Source organism: Pyxicephalus adspersus, chromosome 1, assembly GCF_032062135.1.
Source record: "Pyxicephalus adspersus chromosome 1, UCB_Pads_2.0, whole genome shotgun sequence".
In the NCBI taxonomy this organism is placed as follows: Eukaryota; Metazoa; Chordata; class Amphibia; order Anura; family Pyxicephalidae; genus Pyxicephalus; species Pyxicephalus adspersus.
The window spans coordinates 86,712,248-86,732,049 of record NC_092858.1 but is presented as its reverse complement, the minus strand read 5'-3'; the positions used below and the strand labels follow the sequence as shown (position 1 = coordinate 86,732,049).

Genomic DNA, 19,802 nt, shown 5'->3' with positions numbered 1-19,802 from the left:
GCGCGGTGACGTCATGGCAGCGCTATGTCACGTTCTGTGATGAGGGCGACATAGTGATGTAGCTGTCCGCCTATAACAATAAATAAGAGCTGGACTCCTGTATGACACATCCCAGGGAGGGGGACCGGCCTAAGCCTGGAGTGTGACAGCACCGCAACGGAAGTGTGGCACACACAGACCGCATTACACTGGGCGCTTGTCACTGCTGCTGCTGCGGGAGGTTCCCGGGCCGTAGAGCGGGGGAGTCAGCGTTCACTGCTCGGGGGGTCGGCAGAACATGGCGGCCGTAGAGCTGGAGTGGATCCCGGAGACCCTGTACAACACGGCCATCTCTGCGGTGGTGGACAACTACAGCCGGGCCCGCAGAGACATCCGCAGCTTGCCTGAAAACATCCAATTCGATGTCTACTACAAGGTGACAGCCCGGGGAGCGGGACGTGTGTTTGTGTGTGTGTGTGTCTATGTATGTATGGTGTGTGTGTGTGTATGTGTATGTGTGTGTATGTGTGTATATATATATATATATATATATATGGGCTTTCAGGGATGTGCTGTGTGTCCCAATGGTTGCACTGTTGTGTTGTTGTTGTAGTTGTGTAGCTCACATCTTCAGTCCTGGCCAGGTCTGGGCTGCCCAAGGAAACCTGCTCAGCATCATCTTTATCTGTGGTCAGATGTCACTCACCATTCTCACATCTGCACCTCATAATAAAGTTTATGTGGCCACCTCTGTCATTTGTTTTGAATAATTTCAGGGACAGCGATCACATCCAGCAGATTGTTGTTGTGTGACATAAATGGAGATTTTACCTCACTTCCTGTAGTGTTGCATCTTTGCATTGTGCCCTAGAAATGAGACATTTCTCTTATTTCTAGCTGTGAGGTCCCCTCCGCCACCCCCTTCCTTGCACAGTTGTATCATGGTTCTAGGGTTCTTCAGCCTAGTGTGTGCATTTTCATGGTGCTAAGAATGAGATCATGTGGTCCCAGTGTGAGCAGTCATGTGACTAGGGGATCCATGGCATATGTTGACAAAATACATTTGCTGGAGGTTTTTCTGGTAGAAGGATGTACTACTACAGGTTGTCATTCATAAATATGGCAACCTCCAGACCTAAGAAGTGTCAGCAATTCAAAAATCCCAGATTTTTACGGTTATATATGCTGTATATATTTAGCAGAAAATGACTACATGTACTGTTTTTTAAATAGATGCTGAATCTATAATTGGGGCTATACAGCAGCAAATAAATGGGAAGGCATGAGCAAGACCTTACTGATTCTGGACGCCTCCAGAAAACAGTGTAAATTTGAAAATGCCCTCGGAAATTTGAAGGGGCAGGATTTTTGAATGTCAACCTGTACTTTAAACCCTAACATACGCTATCTAATCACCAATCTGTCATCAATTATATTATTCAAAGAGCTGTCTAAATCAAATGGATACAACAAAAATGATCACCTATGTGTTTTTGCCTTCCTCTGCATCAACTATGTCTATAGGGGTTTTATATTTGGGATATGTTTATTTACCGAAAGGTTTAACTCGGTGGATTTTTAGTTTTTTCAACCTAACTGTGTAATTGATACAAGAGCCAGTGGGTTTAAATGACTGACCAAAATCACTAATTCACCGGTAACAAAAAAGATAATTGATGGCCCCACTGGAGCAGTCTGTGGACAACCAAAGCTTTACATCACTTTAATGTAATTAATAATATTAAACCGTGTTTAAGTAAATTAATTAAATAGTGCCAACATATTACACACCTATATGCACACAAAGACATTTCTTTTTATGTGTATTGTGGTTGCAAGCTTTGGTTACCCACAGACTGCTCCAGTGGGGCCATCAATTATCATTTTTATTTTATGCCAGTGAATTAGTGATTTAGGTCAGTCTATTAAATAAATCTAATGGCTCTTGTAATTTCAGATTGCCTCATGGGTTTTGTTGATGGAACTTGGTATGAAAATAATTTGACACTGTGGTGATAAAATTTTGCCTGCTTTCTGTTGACAAATTGACACGAGGCCTTTAAAATGTTACAGTATAAAAGTTCCCACCTCTTGTTTTCATCATATTTCCGTCTCAAAAAAATAAAAATAGTCTGTTATTGCAATATTCAGAGGTCCTTCATTGAGGGCTCGTTTAGGCAATTCTTGTTTTATGGTGATAAATCTAATGCTGTCAGCATGCAGCCACTGCGGGAGTACCTGTAGAACAGAACTGATGACCCAAGTGCTTGAAGGAGATTAATGAATTTCCACCAAGGTTGGAAAACGATGAAAACCGCATTTTATTCCATAAAGACTTTTCTGTGATGAGCGGTGCGTTGTTAAAGTAAATGTCATTAAGTTACTGTTTGCACATAATGCCATTTCTGTCAGAAAGGCTTCTAAGTAGCTTGTCTTTATTCCCAATTATTTTAATAGATGAGCTGTTTTTACACTTGATCAGAGCCCTTAGTTACAAATCCAATCATGAGTTGTATTCAAGGAATGCAGCTTACCTGGTCCGGGCTTTGGTGTTTTACTCAGCAGGTTTTATGGTATAACAGTCAGCATTGCTTCCTTTTGTTGGTGATGTGTAAATCTCATATCGTATATTTCTGTAAATCAGGGAAGTTGTTCCCAAACCCACCCACCTAACAATACTTGTACTGATAAAATAGATCCTTCTTTCTGTATAGTTGGTGTGCTTTCCAGCAAAATGTCATTTCCATAGACTGGAGGGTTCATGCACCCTAGTCTGTGCTCGGACTGGCAGTGCGGTTACTGCTTCCTTGTGCCTCAGGGAAGACCCTGTAAGCAGCTCCATAGAGAATGCATGGGGGACAGCAGGGAGCCACCAGTACCACTCATTGCTGTCTGCTGCTAAATCTCAGATTTAAAGGTTCTGAGCTGTATACTTGTTTACAATTACACAAAACTAAAATTGTGACCTAGCAGGTTGTTTATTGCAGAGGGGTCAGGTTATGTCTATTTTATAATAAAATACAATTACCTACCTATTCATTTTTTAATTGTGTTCACGTGTCCTTGCTTTGCATACGCTGCATAGTATTCTTCTAGGTCTCAGATCTTGGCACAGATCTTGGCACAGCACACTAAGCTTTGCATGCACAGAGCAGTGTTGGTTGAAGAAAAGACTGCAAACAGGGAGAGCCAAGTTTCTTGTATTGCAGTGGGGACATCACCTACTCTTTTGCTGTAGTAAAACTGTCTGCTCGCAATTTTTCCTTTCTTGTGTTTAGCTTTAAATAAGCATGACAACCTGTCGGCTATCGCTTTTAAAGAAAAGAAAGAACTGGCTGCGTTTGTGTTTTTGGTTGTTTATTTTTCTTCGTTTTAGTTTTTTGACTTGCACATCTCCGTTTGGGACCAGAAGAAAACCTAAAAGTTTCTTCTTGCATTCTACTATGGTGCTCCTGTGAATGTGTGTGTAAAAATATATATAAATAAGAAGGGATTTGTTTTTTGTTGTCTATTATGTAAATGGTGATGTCAACAAAAATCTATAATTTTATAATCTAATCTGCTTGTGTCCAGGTCTGATGTTCAACATTAGGATGAGGTTACAGTAAGTTATCGTGGGCTTATAAAAAAACTTTATTGTAAATTCCTGTACCATGTAAATAAAAGGTTTTTTCCTTTACCTATGACTGGAATTCTATTATATACTTTTTTCTTATTGTTTACCTTTGTGGATATGTATTGCTTACCAGCACAGATTTGAAAGAAGGTAAACACTAGAAAACGGGAACAAAGTAAATGGATATACATTGTGCCTAAACAATGTCAAAGTGGGTTGTATAACGTTGTGCTCTAAAGCTTTTTGTTAAATGTACAAATGCTTACACACGATTTTCATAAAACATGCTGCTATTTATCATATGGTTATAACACGTGGTATTCTGTTTGTCATAACCCATCATGAACCTAATGGCATTAAGCCTGTAGAAGTCTAATTCTTGTTCTGATTTCTCATAAATATTAAAGGAATTTTGTTTGCCATACAAGTGCATAGGCTTGCAGGCTTTTGTTCTTTGAGTAGCTATACTTTTTGTGTTTCTGCTACTTGTCATAGGAATAGCCCTGTAGTGGAGTGCTAATGTCAAATCAGAATGGGGATCTTTTATCTTAAGCTTTATCAATGTTTAGTCGCTTTACAACTGATAAAATAAATTGTAGTGGCTTTGTTAGTACACTGCATGCAACATTTGAGTACTGTTCCTGGTGAGTGTGAGCGTGTATAATGTATAATCCTTTTCAAGCCTGGCAGTGGTGGACCTGTGTTGGATGTTTCATTCCAGGGCAAATCAGGACACAATAAAAAATCATCTCAGTTTTTGCTTCCTGAAAGCAAACAAGAAGTAATTAAACTTTCCTACACAAGGAAGTGCAAACAACAAGCATTAACAAGTCTGAGGGGGAGAAAACCTCTTTAAATCAGAAGTCCAGCTAACACTTTTTGTATGTGTCTCCAGAGGGAAAATTTTCTTTATTGCAGTGGGGTTAAATAGAAAAAGGAGGCTTGATTAGTGTTGGTATAGGTAGTCCTCGGGTAACATACGAGATAGGGTTGGAGCAGGTACATTATTTATTAAATGCAATTAGGAGAGATGTTTGTCTCAACATATTGGGCAGCATGGTGTCGGTTGCTGTAAAAAATCATCATTGTGAGTTAATCACCAACAAAGCAAAAAAAAAAAAAAAAAATCTTTATGGAGCCTAGACGTTCATTACCTTCTGAAGCAAGCTGTGCTTTGATATGCAATAAGAAACAATTGCAGAGTTTGTCATGGGCATTAAAAAGTTACAAGAGGCTGCAGAAAGAGCTCATCTCCCCTAAGATCACCCACAACCTCAAAAGATTTCTTCTGCAAGTCATGCAAACCATCACCTCCCCTCTTCAAGCCTCCGTCTTGCAGGGAAGCTTGTTCGTACGTATCTAGGAGTCGTCTGTATGTCGGATGTACTTAACCTGGGTACTACCTGTATATAAATTGGTACCATCTTTATACAATTATATAAATGACTAAAGGTATTAAGCTGCGTACACACCTGCAATTTTTGTCGTTGGAAAGGATCTTTCACGATCCTTTCCAACGACAAGGAAGTGCACGATGCATGAACGGTGCTGTACATACAGCACGGTTCATGCTCTATGGAGAGGGGAGGGGAAGAGCGACGGAGCGGCACCCTGCTGCGCGCTCTCCCCCTTCCCTTTCATTAGGATCGGTTGTCGTCCATCGTCCGTGGATCCGGCAGGACGGTCTTTCCGACGATGGACGACAACGACTGTACACACAGCAGATTTTCGCCCAATAATTGGCCGATGCCGATTATCGGGCGATAAAAATCTGACGTGTGTACGTAGCTTAAGAGATTTTGACTTTTTGACTTTTGATTTTTGACTTTTTTTTTGGACGAATTTAACATGGGGTCAAAATAACATACAGCAATAGTAGGTTAATAACCAGAAATAAAAAAAACAACAGTACAAAAGAGTGGTAAGGCCAATGTTTTAATGGTTTCCAACACATTCAATATAATGACTATTTCATAGCATTTCAAATGTATATACAACAGAACTTTCCAACCACAATCACATAGTACTTTGACCATGCCACCACGTGATGGATATGGGGAATCATGAGTTCTTACTATAGGAGGCACTCGCAACATAGTCCTAACAACCTTTGCAAATGTAACTTTAACATAGGGGACATTCACTCGCTTGTTCCCAGGCCATCTGGTGACGTGACTCCCCCAAACCTGACTCCTGTATATCGGGGAGCACTTCACAGGCATGCACACAAATATTCCCCTCGTTCAGTCCCTGTCAATGTTATGCTGTTTGTCAGGCAAGAACATGCGTTATCTACTGGCTGTTATCAAACTACAAGTTCTACTTTAGTTACAATTATTGTGACATGATTGTGGGGTTCAGCAATTATGACACAGCTTTGCCTCGTCTGCAACCTGGACCAACCTCTGCCTGAATATGGACAATGTCTCTCTGTTCACCTCCTGACCTAATCTAACCTTACTTGACCCCTACATGACGTTACTGCCCAACTCTTTTGAATACCTGCTTGGCTAGTTACCAATGTATAGCCTCCAGCTCTGTCTCGGACCTGTGTCAGTGTTATGTAGTGTCTACCCTTAGTTAGGTCCTGGCCTTGTTTGAATCTGAGATGGCACAACTAGTGGAGGCTTCCTTACAGGTAAAGTGTGTGGCGTTAGATTGGGAGCTTGTGTCTAGACTGCATTGACGCAGGGCTATGGCATTACAAGAACATGTAGTTACCATCTACTAAGCACATTAAACAGGACCGCTTGTTTGAGGATTCCCATTCTAGTGCTTTATCTCAGGCATGCTACAGACTGCAAAAACATTGAACTACACAAATTGATTCAATAAGATTAATAAAGGAATAGCATCTATTCATGTGCCAGTAGCATGTAGGCAACATAGAGAGCGTGGCACTGCCAGGAGTAACTGGTACAGTCAATAAAAACAAGCTATGGTACAGTTTTATGGGGAAACCCATGAAGGTTGTGAGGGACTAAGAGCATAGTGTTTCTACCTTCAGACTGCTGTACATGTGAAGCTAATGGCATTAAGAACTGGGAGAGGGTCCTGGGCTGATATCACTAAACATGTAATGCTAAGATCATAGCAAAATGTCTGCAGGTCTTCAGAATATCAGAGAATCAAAGACTGAATACTGAATGTGAATCTCCAGTGAATGTGAATTCACATTCACTGAATGTGAATCTCCAGTGAAAGGGGATCGAGATCTCCGCAGTAATTGCTTAAAAGTGTGCTGCTGGTAAAGATGGCTCCAGGCAATCCATGGATTTCTGTATTAAGGTCTGTAGACTTCCTATTCTTGCCTATGTTCCTAATTTTCTCTTCAGAAGGAAATCTAGTATCCTATAAATTGCCTCTCTGGGCCTTAACAGCAGCCCTGGAGACAGGCAGAGTCCAGTCTAACTCTAATGAGCATTCGGCTGCAAAGACATGTAGGTCATGCCCTACCACTCTAAAAATTAAAAATAATACTTGTATTTAACATTTTATTTAAAAAATATTTGATGCAAATTTAGTTGTTATATTTACCTGTTAGGAATTCTTTCTAACAGGAAAACTGTTTGACAAATTCGGGTTAAGGCAACTGAAAGTGCTTCCTGCAAAAAAAAAACCTGCTTGTTTTGCTGACAATTAAGAGAATTTACCTGCTTAAGACTTTTGATAAATTGGCTGATACTGTGCGCTGTGGGTTCCTGTGATTGACCCTTACTATGCCTCAGGAAACAGCAGTGATATAGAAGGCCGTTGGATCCAAAAGTGAAAGCAGAAACGTAACGCAAAAAAGTAAAAATGTGTATAGATTTAGAATCATGAAACAACCCAGTTTTGCAATACAGGAGACCTGATTGTTATTTTCTGCAGTTAAGTAAAACTTGACCCTCTCTCAGCTTGTAACTTGAGTGAGAACTGAGCAGCAGCAGAATATTGTGCTTATCTGTTAAAATCCTTCCTGCACTACATATCAGCAAATTTGGCTCCTTGTTCTTTATCCCATTACCAGGAAGCAGACACAAAGTTACTTAAACTGCTTGCATTTAAATTTGTATTAATGATTACATAGCTGCATTGATCTGAGTCTCCCATAGCTCATTTAAAAAATGGCAACACCAGCCAGATAATCATAGCTTAATTTATCTCATGAGTTTCTATATTGAATTTTCCGCTAAACCCCATGTTTTGCTTTTAAGGATTCCTGTCATTCTAGCAAGCACTCTGGTATCAACTCCATGCCTGAAATTGGCAATACATTGATCAATTTTTAGTTTTATTTGTGGTTTCATTTGATTTGTCTAAATTTTTATTTAAACTGAATCAATCATACTACACAACCGATTCATGGTCCAATAGAAAAAAGATCTGTGACGAGAAGCATTGTGCACATGCTCCATAATGGACTGCCTCCATGGATTTCATGGATCATGTACAAATCTGATATCCTATGACAGCTTATTACCCAGTGCTTTAAGTAGTGCAGTAGTAATTGATGAGCATATTCAGAAAAACAATGGTGTTTGTAGTGTTGACACCATACTCCATAACAACATGGACATATAGTATACATAGTATAGAATTTACTATATTAAAATGGTAAGTTTTGATTGTTCTGAAAACGCAACATAGAACTCCAAATGATTACACATACATTTTTTTTTTTTTAGTTGCCCAGGGAATGATGTAATTCTTGACCTTATGATACAAAATAGTTTCATAAGGATGATTTCATAGATTATATACTCTTTACTAACTGAAATTGAGACTTCAATTTATTCAATATTCACTTCAGCTATCCAAATATAGCTCATTGCCTGTGTTGGCACTGTAAATGAGTAGAGAATTGGTTGGATTTGTGGGTTATTATATATTTTTTTTTCTTCAATTAATTGCTTTGAATTTTACCTTTACACTGTGTATGTACATGTGCAATTTGTATAGCCTTTCCTCTTTATAGTTTATGTGCTATTCAGTGTGTTTAGTGCATTTCCTAAATTAGAACAAAAGGACTCCACTGCGCTCTCTCCACTTAAATTGTATTAAGATCGCTCATCATTTGTATATCTGCCAGGATACATACTCAAAACTATTTTGGACAGGCGCATGGTCCAATAGAAAAAAAACTACTAGTCAGTCGTGAGGAGATTATAGGACGAGAATCATCTGACGTGTGTATGTAGCCTACATGTTGTGTAAAAGGTCAGCCACCTAACTGTACACTGCTAGTGTTTTTGTTATTATTTTTTTAAGTACATATTTGTGCTCCAATTTGGTGAGTGGTCTTTTCAGAAAGAGTAGGTGATGGATCAAATTTACATTAAGTGGGATTATCATTAACATAGCACAATGAGTAGCAAAGCACACACCACACACATGTTGATGACTGTGGTTGAGACTTTACTGCAGCAAAATGTGGTGCAGTTGTTTGTTTTCCTTTTTTGTGTTGCGGTGCATTGAAAACATTTTGAAAATTTTTGCCACAATATAAAAAGGTCCTAAATGTTCATCCCCAGGTACTTCTTGGAAAGTCTACCCCAGAAATAAAAATAAAAATGACGCTATGGGCAGGGTATAGGATCTTTCTTGCCTTCTTAAGTTACCTACTTGGAGATATGGTACTTGTTGAGTCACAATTATGAAAACAATTTAAGACTTAACTTTTATTTATTTTCCTTCTTTAGCTTTACCAGCAAGGTCGACTCTGTCAGCTCGGCAGTGAATTCTGTGAACTAGAGGTATTTGCCAAAGTGCTACGTGCATTAGATAAAAGGTAAGAAATAAAAAATCAGTTATAATTATTACTATTAGAGTTGTGTTCATACAGCAGTCTACCCTTTTAAAAAGTGTTTGCAAGGTACACTTTCTTGCCTGCCAGTGCATTACGTCAGGGTCAGTGACTGATTCGGTGTAAAGAAAGCTGTCTTTAAGAAAGATGTCATGGTTCACATAGGTGGTTGAGAATGATATGATTTGGAAATCCAGGCAGGATTAATTTAGGATTTTAGTTACTGTTTTTCGTAGTTTGTGAATATAATTGATCATCCCTAAGAATGAGTACTGCAGAGATGGAAGAAGTTCTTTCAGGATAAGCTGTGCGTAGTTGAATATTTATATATATTTAGAGAAAATGGCATAGTTCTTGTGCTATGTGTACAATACATTATGTATTTGACCATATTGAGGTGAAAAAATTTGCAATGATTTATGTTGTGAGCATGTGAAATGGTCAGTGTTCCCGCTATCAATGGAGGTCTGCATGTGCAGGACAAGTAGAATTTATGTGTTTCTTGGATAGTGTTTCATTTAAAGTTTCTTTACTGTATTCAAAGGGAATTTTTTTTTAATCTGATTATAACACTTCTAAAGCAAACTCATAAAACCAATTATCTCCAACCCACTTTTTTATTAACCCCCCCCAGACTGGCTATGAGTCTGCTGTTTAGATCCCTTATATATAGCAAGCAGAGCTTGAAGGAGTTAAGTGTTAGAGAAACATCATAATATTTTTTTTTTTTTTTGTCCTGAATAAACTGTAAAGAACTTTCATGTCCTATCACTTTAGGTTTGGTGTGTTCAGGAGCCCATTGCATAAACAGATAAACAGTTGGTTTCAATTTCCTATTCTCTGCTTATGATTTTCTGTGTTCAGTTCTCAACCTTTTTTTTTTTTTTTTTTTTTTTTTTTTTTTTTTTCCTTCCCTTTTGTCTACCTGTCCTCTGCTTCCCTGTCCTTGGCTTCCCCATCCCCAATTTCAGTGTTCATAGTTTTAATTTGTTTAGGGTATAATATGTTATGTCTTTTTTTTTTTTTTTTTTTATGATCCATTGCGTAGATTACTTTGTAATTAGCAACTTTTTTTCTATAAATGCTTTTTTTATTTTTATCAAGCACACTGTATAAAAACAAAATTGCATTTGTACATTTATTCAGCATAGTACATTTTTAGTAATTTTATTTTTTGGTTATTTTTTTATTTTTTCTCTAGACATCTACTGCACCACTGCTTTCAAGCTTTAATGGACCATGGTGTAAAAGTTGCCTCTGTCTTGGCATATTCTTTTAGCAGACGTTGTTCCTACATTGCAGAATCTGATGCCCAAGTTAAAGAAAAGGCAATCCAGATTGGCTTTGTTCTTGGTAAGATGGTCATGCATTTGATAGAGTGAGTGAAGCTCTTATAAAATGTGGGTATGTTTTGATTTGGGGTTTATTGAATAAATAAGTTTCCCTTGGTCCCCAAATAAAGTGTCACAAATATCCCTAAATTTCTGCCAGTAAAATCCACCTACTGTTGCTTTCTGCAACAATGCTGCAATGCTTTTAAATTAGCGCATTTTATCATGCAAAATCTCTACCTGCTCTTGTCCACTTTAGCTGATGAATCTGTGTACCACATTTCATGTTTATGCTTATTCTTTATTACTTGATGTTTTTTGGCGTTGAGGTTTTTTTTTACTTTATTTTTTTGTGATATTTTAGCCTACAAACCCATTTGATTACTAATAGGTTTTTGGGGATTTACACAACATTTATCGCCCTGTGATGCAAAAGCAAAAAAGTGCCATATATTTTCTTTGATGTTTGTTAGTATATTCCCTTTTTTTTTCCCTTTCATGTAGAGAAGGAGGGGGGGGGGTGACAGGGAAAACACTGATTGGGTTGGGGTTGGGGGATTAAATACTTTCCCAGGCTCTGTAGACATTGTATCTTTTACTCCATGTTTCCCACTCATTTACTGTAAAAGCGTTAGCATTTTAATTATATTCAGTGTTTTGTAATATTGGTGTCAGTTTTTGGAAATTTTTGTGCCACATGTATAAATTCTACTATGTAGTGATGGACCTCTATAATGCATGCCATATTCTCTTAAATAGAGCTAATAAATGTCTAATGTCTTCTAGGTGGTTTCCTCTCAGATGCTGGCTGGTACAGTGATGCTGAGAAGGTGTTCCTCTCTTGTCTCCAGCTGTGCACACTACACAATGAAATGTTGCACTGGTTTAGAGCAGTGGAATGTTGTGTCAGGTATGTATTGTGTGTGTGTGTGTGTGTGTGTGTGTGTGTGTGTTTTTTTTTTTGTTTTTTTTTCATCAAATACACATGCTTAATGCAAAGCACCTGCAGCTTAGACAAGCTTTTGTATTTAGGAAAAAAATCAAAAGAATATTTCCCCTTGTGTTCTAGGTGCGGGTGACATCAGATCTCAAATCTGAAGCAATTTAGAGACCTTTATGTTTAGAAGCTTTATGGGGCATGTTCAATTCAATTTGCTCCTCTTGGTCTGGTGAATATACAGTACTAGTTCTGTGAGAAATCTTTATGGTATGAGAGAATATTAGAATTTTTCCCCGTACTCCTACTATTCTGTTTTCAGGATCTGGGAATTCAGTGGCAAAACCTAAATATTGGCACTTGAGGGTAAAGGCAATGGTTGATTGTTAACTCAATGTAAAATCCTTCTCAAAACTGATTAGGTTTAGGAATTTTGAAGGACACTCTGGTGGGCATAAGTCAGAAGGGTAATGGCAAGGGGCAAAATATTGCTAGGGAACATGGCAACACTCATGGTTTTTGTTTTTTATTCTTAGATTGCTGCATGTGCGCAATGGAAACTGTAAATATCATTTGGGAGAAGAAACGTTTAAGCTAGCTCAGAGTTACATGGATAAGTTGGCAAAACACGGACAACATGCAAACAAAGCTGCTCTCTATGGAGAGCTATGTGCTCTGCTCTTTGCTAAAAGTCACTATGATGAGGTAACCTATTGTCTGAAAAAATATTGTTTTTTTAATTATGGTATTTGTTTATTATGGTTAAATAGGACTTTCAACCTGCCTATACAAAACTTAGATTAGCCGCTCCACCTGTAAATACAAAACTTAGATCAGCCCCTCCAAGTACTGTCCATGTAGGCTGCTAATTTATAAAGTGTATTATTCTATGGGATTCAGAGCTGACTTCTTAGTATCCCGTTAGCACTAGCTTGGATTTGTGAGCCTGCAATCCCTGTCTGATTACTCAGACAGCTTTTTTTTTTTTTGGCCCCAAAGGAATCCTAAATATGAACTGCAGCTGTCCCGCCGCTGCATTGAAATAGCGCCGCTACTACAACAGTTCCCGGCATCACTTGCGTCTATAGACCAGCGGGCTCTCTTCTATGCGTGGCCCCGCATTGGACTGTTTTATAGATGCAAATAATGCCAGAAATAGTATTAGTGGCGCTATTTCATTGAAGAGGGAGTTTCAGCGGCGGGCCACTCAATGGCCGCGTCTGGCTCGCATTGGCCACGTCTGGCATTTCCAGCACTTCCCTTAAGCTGTACGCTGTACTTTTCCTTGCTACTCCAAGGCATGGACTTTATTGGTTGGATTTTCATAGAAGAATATTGTTATTAATATTATTGGCCAGTGCAAAAATGTTACTATTGAAATTTAACTCAAAAGGCTACAAAAAAGAAGCAAAGGCATAAGATTTTTTCTTAACTAAATTAAAAAAATATATTATATGCCTCTTTTTCTCTATTAGTAGCTTGTTCCAAATTGAATGTAAAGCAAAACCTCTTTGTTTCCATATGAAAAGGGATTTATATCTTAGAAGGAAAAATTTCCCTAATACTTTTTTTTTTTTTTTTTAAATGTCGAGGTTGGCCCCCCACTTTCTATAAGTTTTGTATTTTGGCCCTCTTTGTATTTGAGTTTGACACCCCTGCTTTAGACCTTGGTAGTTATAAATATCACATTGACATGTAAATGCATCTGTATTGTTTTTAAAGCAAGGAAAATTAATAAGTTGTTGGAAATTTTGTGATTTCACACTTCTAATTCCAACACCTTTGCTTGACTGTTTTTCCTGTCACCCAAATTGGTATTAGGACTCCAGATTCATTGTCCAACATTTAAATCTATCATACTTTGATTCTACATTTTTTCATTTTGTTACATGGATCTGTCAGCAGTGTATGTATTTGAATCTCTTGTCAGGCTTATAAATGGTGCATAGAAGCTATGAGGGAAATCACCAGTGGCCTGCCAGTGAAAGTGATTGTTGATGTTTTGAGGCAAGCTTCCAAGGTATGTACAGCATCTTTTTGTAGTTTTTCCTTTTCTAACATGGCTCATTCTAAAGTAAGAGGCCATTGTGGTGTATTTAGCTAATCCAAAGTGCTTTGTAATTGTTTGTTTTACCTCATTGTTTGTTCAAACATCAAAGATTGTATGTATGTATGTAATACTAAGGGTTATATCGTATCCGTTTTTAATCATACATCTATATACAGTTCAAAAACTGTGTATGTAACTTTAGGAAAAGGAAATATGAAAACACAATATAAATGTAGGAAAGTCCTACTTTAGTCCTAATTCAGAATATCATCTTCTTTATAGAAATAATCCTTTTTTTTCATGTGTTTTTAAATAAGTCTAATGTACAGATTTTGTTGTTTATTTTCTTTAAAGGCTTGTGTGGTCAAGCGGGAGTTCAAGAAGGCAGAGCAGCTAATAAAACATGCAGTATACTTGGCTAGGTATGCATTTTGTAAAAATTTATATATATTTATATTTCAAATGTGTTAATTGTAAATTATTATTTTCTAATTGAATTTTTTTTTTTTACAGGGAAAATTTTGGCCCTAAGCATCCTAAATATTCAGATACACTACTAGATTATGGATTTTATCTTCTTAATGTTGACAATATATGCCAATCTGTAGCAATATATCAGGTAGGCTTTATGTGAGTATTTGGCCTTCTGTTATAGGTTAGTAGGTGTTTAACATGTGTGGTGTTACATATATTCTAAAACAATATATTGATCATCCTGATCTACTTCCATTTGACAATCTACAGGAAGGTGATTGAACTTCAGGTTGGGCATTCTTGTTTAGTCCCCTTAAAATCCCTGGGAGAAGATAGTACCCATTGTGTACTCATTAAATTCTACAGGCTTAATTGTATACTACTGACATAATTGTAATAATTAAACAAGGAGGTTATTGGCGTGTTTCCTCCACCCTCATTTTATCATAATATGCCATCTTTGTCTCATCAGGGATATTCTCCTTCACTTTCTGTCCTAAAGATTCTATAGGAAGTGAAAGTTATAACTTTCTAATATAAGGTATCCCCTCATCCCACAGAAACAAGTGTTCCGTTGAATGTTTTACTTTCCATTCTTGTTCTGGTCACCACTCAGAATTTTGTTTGTGCTGTTTTATTTCTGTTGATATTAATTGTAATTAATCGTAAACAGCAGTACAAACAAAATAAGTTCAAACTAAAGGAATAATGTAGATTTGTGCACCCTGGTGAGGTAGGTTACATTAGTGTAAAGGAGTGTTGGGGGTGGTGTGTGGAAGTGCATTTATTTTATAATTTGGTTTAGTTTTTGTTTTTATACACACACTTTGTATGTGGTGGCATTGTGTGTTCATGTTGTATGGACCTTTTACTCAAATACTAACTATCCTACTGTTAAACATTGTAGACTGCTCTGGATATTCGACAGTCTGTTTTTGGAGGCAAAAACATTCATGTTGCAACAGCTCATGAAGATTTGGCCTATTCTTCTTATGTTCATCAGTACAGTTCAGGAAAGTTTGACAATGCACTGTGAGTATTTTTTTAATTACGTATATTTGGTATGGATCGATCTGTTAATAAATAGGGGTGGGTACTGTATCAAAATATCCCACATTTTATTACATTAGTAACCATTTTGCCTGTACAAAATTTATACTTTTTTACTAATGTACCTTTTTGTTGCAGATTTCATGCTGAACGTGCCATAGATATCATCACACACATTCTCCCAGAAGACCATCTTTTATTGGCCTCCTCCAAAAGAGTTAAAGGTATGGGCAGAGTCATTTTTTTTGCGGTCACTGAAATTTATTTTCGGGCATCTTTTTCCCAGTTTAGAAATGCTAATTTAGTGTTCCCTTTGAAATTAATGAACTTCTTCTTTTTTTTTTTTTTTTTTTTTTTTTTTTTTTTTTGTAATATTTGTATAATTGTACATTTACCCTTAAGATTTCTTAAGTCTTGTTGCAGTTCCACATTGCCATGTTATATCCACCCTGGAATTGCAGTGTCTCGGTTGTAAAATGGTTATCTTGGTTTGCTACAACACCCTACCAAGTTATCAGGAATATAGCCCCTGTCCTCTGTATCCCATGTTTGTTTAAAGGTGATTACCATAAATAAGGAAGCAGTGTGGTATTTTTATTAGAAATATCTTAAAGTGAAAGCATGGTAGCACGTTAGTGTTCATAAGCTTTAGTATGGAAAACTCATTTGGACAAATGCTTTAACTATATCCAAGCATATATTGCTTCATGTTTTCTAATAGTTGGACTAAACATGATGACTGCTTTGTGTAGGGGTTAAAACATGTGTAATAACCCTGAGTTAGGTGCAGCACTAGAAGCAACTTCATTTTCTTGAGTTTGTAGAACTGGAATGGAGTAGCATGAGAAATGCTCACTTCAGTAAGCATTTCCTTCAAAAAAGAAAAAATGTAATCTCCCTTTTATTTTTATTTTATCATGGCCAGCTCATACAATTTTGCAAACGGATGCTTGCTTTGTGTGATTAATGATTATTCTTTTACACTTTTGTACCTATAGCACTAATACTAGAAGAGATTGCTATAGATTGTCACAACAAAGAGACAGAACAGAAACTTCTTCAAGAAGCTCATGACCTTCATCTTTCATCTTTGCAACTTGCTAAAAAAGCCTTTGGTGAGTTCAACGTACAGACAGCAAAACACTATGGGAACCTTGGCAGGTTGTATCAGTCCATGAGAAAGTTTAAGGTAAGGCTTAACGTAACATTCTTTTTGTGCTCTTGCATTTTTTTCTTTCTGCTTTCTAGAGTAAATTCCTGACTACATGCAAACTTCAGTACATATTTCTGAACAGGTTCCTACTTTGCTCATTATGATGGCTTTTTTGTATCCTTATTTACTGTTATGCCAAAAAATTAGCAAAAATAAAGCAAATGAAGGGCATTGAATGTGGTCTCCCTAAATAAATATTTTATATTCCTCTGTGGAGTCGGCCATCTTAACGGAGACAGGGTTGTTCTTCCATATATTGCCTTCAGTGGCTAACTTCTAGTTTTATTTTTTAATTGCAATTAGAATTTTACTAAAATATTCTTTCTAGGTCCCCAAAACAGCTCTAGTCACTTGAGTAATAAACTCAAGACCTCTGAAGATGGCTTGTGGTATATGGGATCTGGAGATTAGCAGCAGATTATTTAAATCACACTGCCTCCTCAGACACACTTTCCCATATTGCATTCAGCTATCAACTCTTTCCCATATAAATGACCTACACCCAGCCATCCACATGACTTGAAAGAAAATTTGTTTCATCAGACCAGGGCACTGCATTGTTCTATGGTCTGTTCTAACACCCCGCATGCCTCACATGCCCAGTGTTGTGTTGTACAAGGGTCATGGGCTTTTATATTGACCTTCAGCTACAGAGCCCTGAAAGCTTCAGTTTTTGCATTGACCACTTTCTGACATGGCCAGATACTGTAGGACAGTTACTGAAAAACCTTACACCTGGACTCAATGGTACTGTAGGTGGTTGCTATGATCTGGTTGCCAGTTCATTGGCTGTCCTTCTTTAATTTTTGCTTACTGAATGAATCCTATAAATACAACTAAACTAAGTTCCTTAAGATCGTTAAGCTATTCTTTCCTTAACTATTTTGCTTTAAACAGGCTGACTGTTCCCTTGCTGCCTAATATATCTTACCATTGCCATTTGTAGGGCAGTAATTGATTAGCATGTACTTCACTTACCATTGGTTTGGATATTAGTTAGTAATTATTCACAGTGCTGCAAAACCTCTTACAACAAAACAAGTCTAGTTGAATAGACTAACTACTACTAGATATACAATGACTTGGATAAATTCATATACATCAGCACTGCCTAATATGTTGGCACTAAATAAATCCTGGTAATTATTATTATTAATAATTCAGTTTTATTGTTTTGCCTATTAAATATATTTTTTCGTGTAAATATCGAGGCTAATAATGTATTTATTCAAATGTTTTCTATCTTCCTAATATATAATATAAAATGTATGCATCCAAGTTTTAAACGGCTTTTCTTCAAAATTTAAAATGATTACCATGTTGGAATAAGTTTTAAAGGGCAAAAGATAAAGGATGTGAAACATGTATGTGTTTGTCGCAATGTAGACAAAAATGTAGTTGTCAGTTTTGAGGAATAACACATGTTCAAGGTGTAGGTAGACAAGGCTTGTCATTTTATCGGGTTTGTTTATATTTTACGAATGTTATTTTTGTCTTGACATCCAGGAGGCTGAAGAAATGCACATCAAGGCCATACAAATTAAGGAACAACTACTTGGACAAGAGGATTATGAAGTAGCTTTGTCAGTTGGACACTTGGCCTCTCTGTATAATTATGACATGAACCAGTATGAAAATGCAGAGAAACTCTATCTGCGATCGATAGCTATCGGTATGTTTTCATAGAATGTGTTACGGCTTGAATGCTGCTAATGATTTGTGAAGTAAATCCCTTGATGCTCAGAATTTGGGTAAACCTACTTTCCCAGGCTACTTTACCTTCATTTTGCACTAGTTATCTTGAAGGATACCAAAACAAATCATCCTGGTATTTTTATACCCGTATTGGGCTTTTTCATGATGTTGAAAATGCAAAAATGAATATATGATTTAAAGATGGAGTTTTAGTTTGAGTCCCAAGTTGGCAGCCAGTATTTTATTTTTGTTATAGATTTTGTATTTAAAAGGTCTGTTCTGATGCAGGTCATGTTTGCTGGTTCTGACCCCCCAGTCAATAGAGTAGACAGACTTCCCTTACATACCTCTCTGCCTCTGTCTTTACCTAACATCAGAGCATCTTGAGACTCCTAACCCAGAACCTGCTATTTTGGGTTTGTGAGTTACATGAACACTTGTCAATTTTGTAATGTTTACAAATGGTCTACTTTAATGCTGTGTTTTTTTTGTGTTTTCTTTTTTTTTTTTAGGGAAGAAGTTATTCGGGGAAGGTTACAGTGGACTGGAGTATGATTACAGAGGCTTAATTAAACTTTATAATTCTGTTGGCAATTTTGAGAAGGTATTTGAGTATCACAATATATTGGCAAACTGGAACAGATTACGAGATCGTCAGTTTTCAGTCACCGATGCCCTTGAGGATGTAAATACCTGTCCCCTGTCTACAGAAGAAGTTGTGCAATCATTTCTGATGTCACAGACCACAGAAGGACAAAGCTGTTAACTTCAATCAGAAAAAAACTGGTCAGCTTTACCAATTGTTTTCCTCAGCATATTGGGAAAGTTCATACTGTGAAGTTCGTAAAAAAGAAAAACAAAAAAACAGATGCAGCACTGGTTCGCATCTTTTGGAAGATGGCCTGGATTGGATCCATGCACGTGCTAAATGAATAGTCTTTATGGAATGCTCACTGTTTAATCCACTTTTTTACGTCAATCAGTGGGAGAACTAGCATTGCCATTATTTTTGCAGCTCCAACAGGAAGATGCAAATAAATCTGTATAAGAGTTTATAAAAGATCTGTTTTCCCTGTTTCTTTTGGTTCAGGTGTTATATATGAAAATAGATATATCTATATATAAATATTATACTAATTGTGCACTCCAACACTTATTTGATTTGATGTTCAATAGAAGCTTTTGTTTCTAAAAAACTATTCAGTACATGTAAGCCTAGTTAATACCAACTTTTGAAGGAAACTAGTATTCACTGCAGTCTTCATGTGTTGAACATCACTTTTTTTTTTTTTTTTCTTGCATTTCACCATCTTTATTTTTTTGCTTCTTGTGCAAGTTTTGTAAAACAAAATGTTTTTATGAGCTGCTTGTGTAATGTAAGTAACTCCTAAGCGATCAATTTATAAACCATTGAATGTGATATCCACCAAATTGTTTCTGGTGGAAAATCAATCGTTGCTTTTTAAAACTCAGATGTGGATGGTTCTCCATCAGGAAATGTTTGGTAGATCTCAGATTCTATGCTTTATATGTAGATCCCCTAATAGGTCAGGTCATGTAGTGTGTGTAAAATATATGCATACACCCCTATCCTCTGAAGGAAACTCCTAAAAACTGAAGGAAATCTCAACAATCCATTACTTTCAAGGGCTGCTTTGTATTACATAGACTA

General features: G+C 37.0%; 1 protein-coding gene across 1 annotated transcript; it reads left to right on the top strand.

Moving 5' to 3' along the window:
* Positions 1–7: 7 nt before the first annotated feature.
* APPBP2 (amyloid beta precursor protein binding protein 2) lies at positions 8–19,190 on the top strand. The gene is made up of 13 exons (XM_072417108.1): positions 8–415; positions 9,277–9,365; positions 10,582–10,733; positions 11,498–11,621; positions 12,185–12,353; positions 13,579–13,668; positions 14,053–14,120; positions 14,212–14,317; positions 15,080–15,204; positions 15,361–15,446; positions 16,221–16,411; positions 17,942–18,107; positions 18,643–19,190. The coding sequence occupies exons 1-13, from the start codon at positions 278–280 to the stop codon at positions 18,894–18,896; spliced, it is 1,758 nt and encodes a 585-aa protein (XP_072273209.1). The 5' UTR covers positions 8–277; the 3' UTR covers positions 18,897–19,190.
* Positions 19,191–19,802: the final 612 nt, after the last annotated feature.